General features: G+C 36.6%; 1 protein-coding gene across 2 annotated transcripts in view; it reads left to right on the top strand.

Moving 5' to 3' along the window:
* Window positions 1–170: 170 nt before the first annotated feature.
* The window catches only part of LOC115209891 (prosaposin), an 87,621-nt gene continuing 74,061 nt past the window's right edge, over window positions 171–13,730 (top strand). For both annotated transcript variants that reach the window (XM_036498845.1, XM_036498868.1), the window contains exon 1: window positions 171–352. In XM_036498845.1, coding sequence (XP_036354738.1) covers window positions 310–352 — 43 coding nt within the window. In that variant the 5' untranslated portion in view covers window positions 171–309. The remainder of the gene's footprint in view (window positions 353–13,730) is intronic.

Here is a 13,730-nt window from a genome sequence, read left to right as displayed (position 1 = left end):
AAGAAAGGGAGAAAGAACAGAGAGGGGAAAGAGAACAAAGAGGGAAAGAAAGAGAAAGAGAGGGAGAGAGAAAATGAAGGAGAGAGAGAAAGATAGAGAGAGAGAGAAAGAAAGAGTGGGAGAGAAGGAATGAAAGAGAGAGAGACAGCGAACTATGACGTCATTATCAAATGATCTTCTCTTTCCTAGTCACATGATTATGACTGCCCTGCTAATCACTGATACAATTTAACGGCTCGCAAACCTGTGAAACCATTCGTGCTTCAACCTTCGCTGGCATTTGACGTATTAACCACCAGCACTTGAAATATGTCTTTTAATTCATTATTTTTAGTGTGGCTGGGAATACTCGGTGAGTTTGTTTTTCATTGATGTTATTGTGCATGTAGCTTCACAACAGACCTACACTTAATTAATTTTATTTATTTACATCTTAATTGATTTTTTTTTTCGTTAATTGTATCGTTAATTGACTCTCTTATCAACTGCGTTTTCTGTTTTTAACACTTTAGGTTAGTAGTTATTGGCCCGCGAAACTTGCCGAACGGCAACGCATAACGAAAAAATTACCTTGAGTTTTTATTAGTAGTGCAGCTCACCTAATTATGAGACTTGTTTCATGCGGTCCCCTTCTCGAAAAGGGTTACCCATGCTATGCCAGCTATAGGGATTCTTGGTCTTCTTAGGTTGGTGGGGAACAACGGAATTGTTTTGTTTCGGGAGTTGACAAATATATACTTTGCAAAATATTTGCTCCAGCTTTTTATTCACGAAGTACCGAGGCAGGTGGGCGAACTTGTTAATATTATTTAGTTTACATAACATAAAAGAAAAACAAAAACGCAAACAAGACAAAAATTTGGAACCAGCTTTTGTATTAGAAAAATGTCACTAACCTGATAACACAGAAAAATAAAAATAAAAAAGTGTGATTTTTTAGTAGATTTGTTATTATTTGTAGCAGTTCGAACGACCACTAACCGACTTCCTTACTCACTACAATTAAGAAGTTTGTAAAACATTTAAGTAAATAATTCCCTGTTGTCCTTTTGACTTTTTAAAAATATTATCTTTCTATTCCTACCAATTTTACATTGACTATTTTCCACCTCTGCTCTGGACTTAAGATCTGATTTATTTATTAGGATCAGTTTAATCGATAATACTTCTTTACAAATTTGTGGCTTTGTGCCACAGTAAAAAGCTAAGAATGACGTTAGTTGTTTACCAACACCACGTCTCGTTTATTTAAGATCAATTTATGTCGAGGCTGGTGTTTTCTTTTCTTCTTCCCATATATTTATTTTAGATATAACATTAAATCGAATAGAAGTTAGGGTAACTTTTGGTTAATCCTTATTAAAGGAGCTTGTTTGTAAACACTTCATGAACTTTTTTTTGTTCCTGCTAGAGATATTAAAATACTTTAGTTTAACTAGAACCCCCGTGCAAATTATCACCTTCGTTTCCGAAATAAGTTATGGTTTAATCCTCCATCGAGTGTAATTTTGTTTATAGGCATTCTAGCCGCTAGCGTAGCTAAAGTGTGTGCTTCCTGGGACGGCCCTTCTGTTTGCCACCCCCGGACCTCACAAAAATCATTGCCTACAGCTGACTTTAAAGTGCACGTTACTGTCCCCACCTCAGCCACGCTGAACATACATTGCAAAATACCACCTCGCTTTAATATATTTTCTTTGGATTTAATGATGATAATTCCTATATTATTTATTGTTGTTTAATCCCAGATCGGCGCTAATTAAGTAAAACCTAAGGTCAAAAACATTTCAGCCCAAACCGTACAACCTTTATCTAGTACTATACAACAAATTCTTGATTAATTACAATCCTTACCTCTACAGGCATCATTAGCACAATTGCCCTACCTTATCTCGAGTAAACAAAGTGGCTTAAGGCATATACAAAAAAAAGAAAAAAGGGCCACGTCTGTCCTCTTATCTCCAGACAATAAGCCCTTAATGGCAAGTTAACTTTGGAAAATGCTTTAGTTTTAAGATCCTCTCTTTTGTGGAGTTGGTCTCATCTGGCATTTAGCAATCGTTACATATCCTCTAGGGACGGCGATACTTTTAATGAATCAAATATTTATGTCGTTTGGTTTATATCCGCATTTATTTATATTCATGTACATTCTACTAACTACTCTTAGTTCATTTTTGTTTTCACACAACACACACACACAAACCTTGTAACTTTATCCTACATCAAGGCTTAAAGTAACACACCGAAACGGTTCAAAAGTCAAATAAAAAATGGAAACAAAGACATATACTTCTTTTATATGTCGGCTCTGTTATAAAATTTCATTTCACTAAACCACTGTGATGGAAAATCTATATATAAAATAAAGGAAATCTTTTTACAATGACGACCTATACATATATATTGTGTATATATATTCAGTTAATCAATTTAGGGTAGCAAAAAATTCAATAGAAATTATTTTGCCACCAGCGGTCTAGTGAGAAAGAAGAAATAGTCAGACTATAAATAAATACAACAACAATTGAGGAACGGCCTCAATAGGCCGTTCGACCCACTAGAAAGAGCAGCCAGGACTCCAACCACAAATAGTAGTAATTCCGAAATTTAAGGAATTTTCCTTAAATTTCGGAATTACTACTGGCTGCTCTTTCTAGTGGGTCGAACGGCCTATTGAGGAGGCCGTTCCTCAATTGTTGTTGTATTATGTATATATGTGTTCCTGGTAGCTGCGTTGTATATATACACAAGCTAAAAGTATGTAGCAGCGTGTATAAACAGAGGCTGTGTATATTTTCCCCGGTTTCCATTTTTACTTTGTTATCGTTCCGAGCGTTTTAAATAAACAAAACAACCTCAAAACGACTCGTGATTATATTTATGTTGTTGTGTATCACTATTTCAAGTAATTAGTACTACTATCAGAAGTTGGTCTGAATAGATAACTAATATCTTCTTTATATATAAAAGTGAAGTTTTGTGTCTGTCTCCTACGATTTAGATTCCTAACTACTCCCACATTTTGCGGTGCAGTTTAACCAAAACCGGGTATCTTATAGTCGTGATTCATATCGAGCCCTTCTGGGTATTAGCACACGTCTACGATGAGTCTACGATTTTAAAAATAATTTACCATCATTTTTTCCATTTTGATGCATTTTTTCGCTATTATATAAGGGAAGTAACTCTAAAAATGTCTACGATGAGTCAACGATTTAAAAAAAAATTTACCATAATTTTTTTTTCCATTTTTAATGCATTTTTTTTGCTATCTTTTGGCTATAACTCTCTAAAAGTGCTTATATAGTTATTTCCCTTACAAACCCGAGCAACGCCGGGCGATACTGCTAGTTATCAATAAACCAGCCATGCAACCACCCATTGTAGAAGCCTCTGGAGCAATGAATGATCTTGATAAATAAACCCCAGCAGAGTACAGCAAGTGCTCTATTTACAATTTGTTGATCAAATATTACCCCTCGCCCTTATCTCGTTTGTATCCTTAATAATAATAATAATATTGATAACTTTCCTGTGGGCTTAATATGATATTGTCAATGCATTGTATTTTATCGCACAGAAGAAGTTTACCCGTTGGGCTAGCAGTAAAAGATTCTATTGTTTTGCATTAATTTGTTTTTAGTTTATTAAATTCAGTTTCCATTTTCTTCTCATTGGTATATCGATGCTTTACACTATTAAATAGAATTACAATATGTCATTTGAAGAATCTTTGGCTACTGTTTCTTGCAGGTTTAGCTCTCTCGCAGAGGCTCCCGTTTCGTCATTTGCGATGTTGTTTAGTCCGTAATCAACTGATTGAGCAGGCCTATTATTAGAGTCGTTTCAGTCGTGCCTATCCCCTTTTTATTTTTATTTTCGGACAGTGTAATCGGACCACATTATCTATTGTCGCTTTCCTCTTAAGACAACAGTATGTGATTGAGGGAGATTTGACTGTTGTTTCTAGCAGTTGGGACGGTCACAATTACTACTCTTTCGCTTGTGATTGCAATGGTGGGTTTTTCAGTCCTTGGTTAGCACTGATCGAATTGACCTATATTGGAAGTCATTCCAGCTGTGACCATACCGTTTAAAAAAAAATTTTTTATCCTGTGTGTAGGGAACACAAGACCACATTCTGCAATGTATCCTATTTTCTAAGAAGGAGCTTGTGATTGAGAGACTTGGATTATTATTTCTAGCAGGTTAAGCGACCACGTAGGAGTCGTGTCGTTGCGATGTATTTACGATAATTTAAATTTTATCATTTAACTGGGGGAGAATTTATTTGTTTAACGAGACGAGAAAACATATCTTGACTTCTGTAAATTATCGAAAATTGTACTGTATCATTTCTTTTTTCTTTTCTCGTTATTAATAGCAGCTCCAAGCGGCTGCCATTCTCTTTACCATATCTTTTTTGCGCAAGATATTTGACGAGTGTGGATATTTACTTGGTCGCTATGCTTCCCGTCCTCTTGTTTTGTATGAGGGACGTAACTCAAAAAACACTGATCAATAACCTGTTGTTTTTTTTTTCTAATTTCTGAAATTATTAAGGAAATTTAAAAAAAAAAATTAATAAGAATTATTACAAAGACGTTTATTGAGTTCCTTTATTCTGTAAATACTCTACTGTAAATACTCTAGCAAAAGTGCTCTTGACTACAAATAAAACTGAACTAGAACCTCGGCCTGCTAGAATTAAAAATCTCTTTTTTTTTTTAATGCCACACCTTTTATAATGTCGGTTTAAATATATTACGTCGCGCTAAACATGGTGTTTGATTTTAATTTTAGCTATGATTGCTTTTAATATAGGCAGAATACGTAATTTTACGTCATTTTAAAAATTAAACAGTATTGTATTCGTATTTAAGGTAAACAGTTACCTTTCCGAGTTAAAAAAAAAGGTCATATCGACAAAACAAAAAAAACAGACTAGAAATAAGTAAACAACACCCACTTCCTCTATTATACATGCTACCCGGAGGTACTGGTATACTTTTCTAAGTATATAGACTTTTTTAAATTTAGTATTATTCAGGTTAAGATAAAATCCAGAGTTCAACTTTGCCTTTCATCCTTCTTGGATTGGTCAAATATTGACATTGTTTTCAACTTGGTTATCAGCATTTTTGCCTGCCTTTGCACAAAATTTGTAGTGTGATGGTAGATCTACTGTATGGGGAACTGTTGGTCTTCCATACAACCTTGAAAAAGACTATGAAGTGACTATTGTTACCACACAGTGCTCTATTAATTAAACCAAGATTACCATGTCAGTTTCATGGTCTTTTGAAATACATACATACCAAAGAAGTGCCTTCCATCAAAAGAGCAAGAAACAAATTTCTTTTAACTTGTTTCAGTCAAACTGCGGTCATACTGGGGCACCACCTTGAATTTTTAGTTGAATGAATTGACCTCGGTACTTATTTTTTTACGCCTAGTACTTATTTTACTGGTCGCTTTTGATGAACCACTAAGTTACAGGAACGTAAATATCAATACCAGTTGTCAAGCAGTGATGGGGGAGACAAATAAGCACAAAGACACACGTTTCTTTCAGTTTCTGCCCACCTGATCCACTCAAAAGGTTTTGGCCAGCCTGAGGCTATAGTAGACACTTGCCAAAGGTGCCACACAGTGGAAATGAACCCGGAACCATGTGGTTGGGAAGCAAGCTTCTTACCGCAGAATCACTCCTGTGCTTTTGTTTTGTGATTAAAGGACTAAATTTTCAGTGAGAAGAAAGTGGAATCTGCGTAGTACGGTAATGCCCTCATTCTTTTGTATCATTTTCTTTTTGCATTATCTTAAATAAAACAATGAGATGTGGACCATAGACTCATTATGTCAACAGTTAAAGACTGATGGGTTTATTGATTCACCCATCAGCTAGTGAAGTTTGTAAATTCCAGTACAAAGTTTTTAACTTTTGGCACAATGCCAAGTTATATAATTATGGAAGCAAATGTTTAAATGTAATACCTTGAAAATGAATGCATTTAAAACAATCAAAATTATTTTAGTATCATTTTGGAAAATAGCTACCAATTAAGTGGGTTTTTTTTTTAGAAATCAAAGACTTTTTTCCACATTGCTAATGAAAGTGTATGTATGTGTATATAAGAGCCAGTATAAATATTGGTTGGTTAATTTTTTTGTCACTCTCTACAGTGTACAGAGATAATTAGATAATTAACATCAGAGGTGTACAAACTAGGCTTGGTAGCAGGCAATTGGTAAAGGACCACTTACATGCACAATGAGAGAAAGAATAATAGAAACAGGAGGAGAGTGAGCTAGAGTTGCTTATGGCAAGAGTTCAAATTATGCACAGATAGGTTTTCATTGGAGTGGATTGCAATTATGTTAGTACAATTTAGAAAACATAAAATATTCATTGCAAATATACAAATGAGAAATGTTTCATATAAATTTTTAAGATGATAATCATTCGTCTTGTGAAAATTAGCATTCATTTCATCAGATTGCCTAAGCACCAAGGAATTTGATAAAAAGTTAAATTATGATTGTTTTTGCCATATTTCTATCCTTAAGGCTTTCTCTTTAAGGCAAAAATAAATAATTTAAAAAATGAATACCTCGATCAAGTTACAGGTCCGCTGTCAAATTCAGCTGTGTCTCCCTTAGAACACTGGTCACTGTATCCACGAGATACAATCACCTGATATTTCATGCAAAACAAGACCACTTCTCTGATAGGCACTCACCTTCAGGCACACAGCTATGTTGCTTCTCTCTACATATGCTCAGTAGGAAGCCGTGTACCACTTCTACTCAAGCTCACCAAATGTACCCACTTCTCATCTTCATTCTTACTGTCTCGCTCTGCAAATCCAACACTAAACACTTTCCCCTTAATCTTATATTTTACACACTTTTCTTATGGACATCAGCTACAAAAGTTCACACTGAACTTCAAGTGCATTGACATTACCATTCTCTGTGAGGGTCTTCACAGTTGGATGTTTTTCCCCTTCCTCTCCTTTCCTAATTAAGGAAAAAAGAAAATTGCTATTAACTACCTTCAGTTTAGTTTCAAAAGTAAAAAAAATAAATACATAGGCGCAGGAGTGGCTGTGTGGTAAGTAGCTTGCTAACCAACCACATGGTTCCGGGTTCAGTCCCACTGCGTGGCATCTTGGGCAAGTATCTTCTGCTATAGCCCCGGGCCGACCAATGCCTTGTGAGTGGATTTGGTAGACGGAAACTGAAAGAAGCCTGTCGTATATATGTATATATATATATGTGTGTCTGTGTTTGTCCCCCTAGCATTGCTTGACAACCGATGCTGGTGTGTTTACGTCCCCGTCACTTAGCGGTTCGGCAAAAAGAGACCGATAAAATAAGTACTAGGCTTACAAAGAATAAGTCCCGAGGTCGATTTGATCGACTAAAGGCGGTGCTCCAGCATGGCCGCAGTCAAATGACTGAAACAAGTAAAAGAGTAATACCTATTGATACAAAAATGATTTCATCACATGACCTAAGTTTTGGATTTTTAATAGTTTTAACTGAGTTTTAATTTAATATACTTACGTTATTGATATTGTTCACCAAAGGATAGCATTTTAATCTAACCTTGTTTATCAAAAAAATAACAATGAGTATTGTTAACTGTCAATCATTTTAACAAATATATATCTATGTCATACTCTGATTAGTTAAGTCCAAGGTTACCAGATGATAAATTCATGTCTATCAGGAAGATAGTGTACAATTGGAGAAGATACTGCAACAGTAAAGAAAGGAAGACCAGCTTCACATTTCACAAGTGGTTTGAAAGTGCTGATGAATAAAGTGTTTTTGCACTTTTTTTATTCCATTCTTTGCACAATCCTGCATGCATAAACTTTACTAGCTGATTGAATCAGTTGGGATTTGGTCAAAAGGCCAAATCTATAATGACTTGTCATACAAGCAAAACATGATTCTGTCACCTGTCTAGGAAGAAGTAACTCTAAATAAGAACTGACTTGGGACATGATAATCCATACAATACTTGCCAGCATGAAAAGCAGACGTGATGATGAGAATAATGACTTTATCACATGTAAAATAAATATTGATTGATTAATCATTAATGACAGCAGCCACATGTACTGTAGTTTATTCATTCTAAGAATGATTACAGTTTTAGGTGAATTACTTCAGAATAGAAATTGCAAGCACACCCGGCAGGACAAGTGAGTCCACAACCCGTGGCCTTCTACATGGGATGGAGCCAGCCTACGTATGCATACCTTCCCTTCTTGGGACACAAAACTCTACTTGTGAAGACGTGTTGAGGCAAGTGAGGATCAGAATCGAAATCGATCAATGGAAATTGCGGATGTGCTACCAGTGCCGGTGGCATGTCGAAACTCTGCTTGTGAAGACCCATTGAGGCAAGTGAGGATCAGAATCGAAATCGATCAATGGAAATCGATCAATGGAAATTGCAGATGTGTTACCAGTGCCGGTGGCATGTAAGAGAACTTTCCGTTTCACGACCGTTGCCAGCACCGCCCCGTTTCGTGTCCGTTGCCAGCCTCGCCTGGCCCTCGTGCCGGTGGCACATAAAAAGCACCATCCGTTCGTGGCCGTTTGCCAGCTCTGTCTGGCACCAGTGCGGGTGGCACGTAAAAAGCACCCACTACACTCACGGAGTGGTTGGCGTTAGGAAGGGCATCCAGCCGTAGAAACACTGCCAGATTTGACTGGGCCTGATGAAGCCTTCTGGCTTCACAGACCCCAGTAGAACCGTCCAACCCATGCTAGCATGGAAAACGGACGCTAAATGATGATGATGATGATGACTCACTCAACTCCTATCCCAAAAATAATAGTAAGACTGTCTCAAAAGTTGATGGTTGCGTGACCTTATTGAGAACAAGGCACACAGTATAAAATTTTAAAGTCAATTTCTGTCAACTTGCGAGAAGCCTCACAAAACTACGCCTCTCATAAACTATTTAATTCTGTTTTATTTTTGGAACTTATTTTGAAATGGTATAGGTATGCAAGATAAAAATAAATTCAAATTACAAGTTGCAATTGACAGTAAATATATTTCATGCAACACTACAATGCAGTGATATTTATGTTGGGTCTTTGCATTCTGAATTCAATTCACATTGAGCAATGGAGTTCAATTCATCCAGGGTCAGTAAAATAAAAGTATCAATTTAAGATGCTGGACTGGCAGAATTAGCACATTGGATGGGATTCCTTATGATCTTTGTCCTATCTTTTTGACTTCCAAGTTCAAATTCTACCATGGCCTACTTTGATGTTAGATTTAATCCATTACCCAGATTAACAGCTGTGCCTTAAATATCTTTAGTAGAGTCCACTCTGTTTTCAGCATTTGGACTGGATTCCCAGTTTGATGTTAGCATCATCTCTTCTATTAGACTTGGAGGCTGTGGAAAGTGTCCTCCTGTATACTCCTCTTCCCTCATGAACCATACAATACAAAAACATTATTTTCATCTTGTAAAAGAGAAGGAAACAGTTGAGCTGTTAAGTTTGTAAGTTCATACTCAGTACTGGAAGTTCATTGTATCTCGTAGGTGGGAGACTTAATTCCACACTCTTCTGTTTAATATATTAGAAAATATTTCCCTGCAAATATTTATATTTCTCCTTTACTTGAGACTGTTGAAATGAGAATTAAGTATTTATGTTATGGACAGTAGATATTATAGACATCAGGATTGAATTTTATGTTTCTTCTGTTCAGAAGTTGAAACCTCCATTGCTTCATTTCAAAGTCTGCTTGTTATAACTTGTCCGAAGAAAACCTTTCTATTGCTTTTATTTTATTTATCTTGTAAACTTGTGAAACACCTAACATGTTCATGTGTGGTCATGTGTAGCATCGACATTTGATTTACTGGTAATTTAAATCATTTACAAAAACAGTATTACTCTTTATTCTCTTACTTGTTTCAGTCATTTGACTGCGGCCATGCTGGAGCACCACCTTTAATCGAGCAACTCGACCCCGGGACTTATTCTTTTTTAAGCCCAGTAGCTATTCTATTGGTCTCTTTTGCCGAACCACTAAGTAACGGGGACATAAACACACCAGCATCGGTTGTCAAGCAATGCTAGGGGACAAACACAGACACACACACACACACGCATATATATATATATGTAGGTCCCGGGTTGAGTCGGGGTTAACCACAGTAAATAAGGTACTCAATACATAGCAGAGTAAATTAATTTATTTTATAGAAGGAGCTTCTACAGGACTAGAACTGTTTCATTCAAAAGAATGAAACAGTTCTAGTCCTGTAGAAGCTCCTTCTATAAAATATATATATATATATATATATATATATTATATATATATATATACGACGGGCTTCTTTCAGTTTCCGTCTACTAAATCCACTCACAAGGCTTTGGTCGGCCCAAGGCTATAGTAGAAGACACCTGCCCAAGGTGCCATGCTGTGGGACTGAACCCGGAACCATGTGGTTGGTAGACGAGCTACTTACCACACAGCCACTCCTGCTTTTTTTTTAATATATTTGTTTCTATGATGTTATAAAAATGTTTAGAGTATTTAGTCCTCTCTGAAATGTGTTGCTGTGTTACTTTATATAGAACTAAGTTATTGTTGGGAGTGGACTTTATTATTTGCTTATACAAAATTAATTTCCTGTTTACATTCTCTTTCTCTCTTGCATGAAAGCTAATTGTAAAAACTTACATTAACCTCAAGAAGTGATTTGTAATTCTGTTGACTGTTTTTGTCAGTTGAAAACTCATAAATTTCCTGCAACATCACAAAGTATTGTCAGTTAAAGTGACTTCAGTATTTGATAAATATTTTGTTTTCCCACTCCTGTGTAAAGATAGTAGAGATGTAACTAAATGCCACAAGGCATTTTGGCTTGGCATAAAGTCATAAACTTTGGGGGATGGATACAGGCAATTGAAATCAGTCCAGATACTTAACTGCCACTTGTTTTAACCCAGGAAGGACAACAAGGCAAAGATAACCCAGGTTGGATTTGATCTCTGAGTAACCGTCTTAAAATGTTCTGCCAGTCACTACCCTTTGTAATAATGATTTGGCATACCACCACATGGGGTATTCCAAGCAACACAGTCAACGTAATTAACCCTTTAGCATTCAGATTAATCTGTCAAATGTAAAGCCTGTTTAATCACATTGTTTTAAATTAATTGTACAGAATCTTGTAACTCTGAGAGTTTGACGACGTCCCTGTTTACTTTTAGAATGACTTTGTAGGGTAGGTGTGAGAGGTCAGAGCTGGCTGGTTTGAGAATAAAACAGGAAGACAATTTTGGCCTGGTATGGCCGGTTTAAACGCTAAAGGGTTAAACCCCAATATATTGCTGATATTTTTATCAGTCTTGAAGAATTAAAATGTAGTCAACTCCTTCAGGGTCTGAACTTGATGTAAAGGTGCATAACTAAATTTTCCAAGTTCAAATACTATGATAAAGTACATTCTTTCCTCAGAATGACTGAAGTAGATGGGCTGAAACCAACTTCTAGTAAATGTATTTGTATAGTTAAGCAGCTTTGCACAGGAAATGTTAGATAATTTGCCTATGGCAATATTAAGAAAAACTGACAAAGTAGATGAATTGAGATAGGTTTTGTTTTTCTTTCTTTCTTATAGTTAAAACATTTCAGTGTTAGAGAACTTGCCACACGTGGAAATTGAAATTGTATTGAAGACACTGCGTGCTGATAATGTACTTTATATTATGGATGTTCCTTCCCCAATTAAATATTGAAATATGACATTGAAGTATAGTAATATCCAGTATTAGTGTTCCAGCATGACTTAGTTAATTAGTTAATTTTTTGGCTCAAAAAGCAAAAAAGCAAGGCCATGTAGGGGGACATGGAGTTATGTACAGGGTGGTGTTCATGTAAAGAGTTCACGCCACTTGTGGTCAAGGGAGACTTTGAACCGAGCGGTCGTCAGCATCTTCACTATCTCGTCCGGCAGCTTATTCCACGGATCCACAACCTGGACGGAGAAAGCCCCTCTCCTTCGATTGAGATTGAATCGTCGCAGATAGAGCTTTTTGGAATGACCCTGCAGCCGACGCTCTGGAGCAGGAGTGAAGAACAGCTCCTTCGAGAGGTTACACTTTCCGCTTATGATGTTGTGAGCAAGAATGAGATCACCACGGAGTTGTCGTTTTTCTAGAGAATAAAGGTCGAGCGTCTTCAGCCTTTCTACATAAGACAAATTCTTGAGACCAAGAACCATGTGGGTAACCAGCTTCTGGACTCTTTCGAGATAGTCTTGGCGAGGTAGTCTTCATAATGTGAGCAACAGCTTATTCCAATATTTCTGTTTTACTAGGTTTGCTAGCTTATTGTTTGCGGGTGTATGAATATATATATATATTGTAAAATACAGTGTTTCCTGATGTGTTTTATTCATTCATATACGTTTTGTGGATGTTTGTTCTAAATCCTAACATTTTCAGTATTATTAACACTTTACCTGACCAAAGCATTTTCTTAAGTTTGTCCTAAACTTATCCATGCTTGTTCCCAGACTTTTAGCTAGCCCTTATTTCATGTTCTGCGTAATATAAAGCTTTCCTTTCATAAATCCTAAATTATTGTGCTGATTGAAAAAAAAAATGAGAATGTGCATTGTATAGGCGCAGGAGTGGCTGTGTGGTAAGTAGCTTGCTAACCAACCACATGGTTCCGGGTTCAGTCCCACTGCGTGGCATCTTGGGCAAATGTCTTCTGCTATAGCCCCGGGCTGACCAATGCCTTGTGAGTGGATTTGGTAGACGGAAACTGAAAGAAGCCTGTCGTATATATGTATATATATATATATATATGTATGTATGTATGTATGTATGTGTGTGTGTTTGTGTGTCTGTGTTTGTCCCCCTAGCATTGCTTGACAACCGATGCTGGTGTGTTTACGTCCCCGTCACTTAGCGGTTCGGCAAAAAGAGACCGATAGAATAAGTACTGGGCTTACAAAAAGAATAAGTCCTGGGGTCGAGTTGCTCGACTAAAGGCGGTGCTCCAGCATGGTCGCAGTCAAATGACTGAAACAAGTAAAAGAGTGAAAAAGAGAGTATATGATGCATAGATGTCAGGAAAATGTCCTCAACAATACATTAAAGCTATTGCGTGTGTAGTATATTACATGCATTAGCATTGAGTTGGCAATATGACTGAGTGGTTTATAACTGGGCTTCACTATCATTGGACATGCACATGGCAATTTAAACCTTTAACAATCTGATGATTGTTGTTAATCTAAGAGATTCTGTCCCCTTTATTCAGATGCCTACATGCTTATTTTTCAATCACTCCTATGTACACTATGTATAATTGTGTGCATGCAAGGGAAACAAACTATGATGTTGACTGGTTTTAAACTAGCCATATCCAGCCCAAACTGTTTTATGTTCAAACTGGCCAGATCCAGCCTCTCACATTTACCCTACAATGTTGTTCCAAAAATATGCAATTACATCATTAGCATCCTGAAACTATGATGTGATGCATGATTAATTCAAAACAAAGTGAATAAGAATTGCATTTGACTAATTTCAATGCTAAAGGGTTAAAGTGATAAACTCTTATATGCTGACTTGGTGTTATTTTTATTGTATGGATTCTTGAACTCGTGCCGGTGGCACGTAAAAAGCACCCACTACACTCACAGTGGTTGGCG

Source organism: Octopus sinensis, linkage group LG1 (assembly GCF_006345805.1).
Source record: "Octopus sinensis linkage group LG1, ASM634580v1, whole genome shotgun sequence".
In the NCBI taxonomy this organism is placed as follows: Eukaryota; Metazoa; Mollusca; class Cephalopoda; order Octopoda; family Octopodidae; genus Octopus; species Octopus sinensis.
Note: the sequence above shows the minus strand (reverse complement) of the source record. Positions and strands in the feature narration are given on the sequence as shown.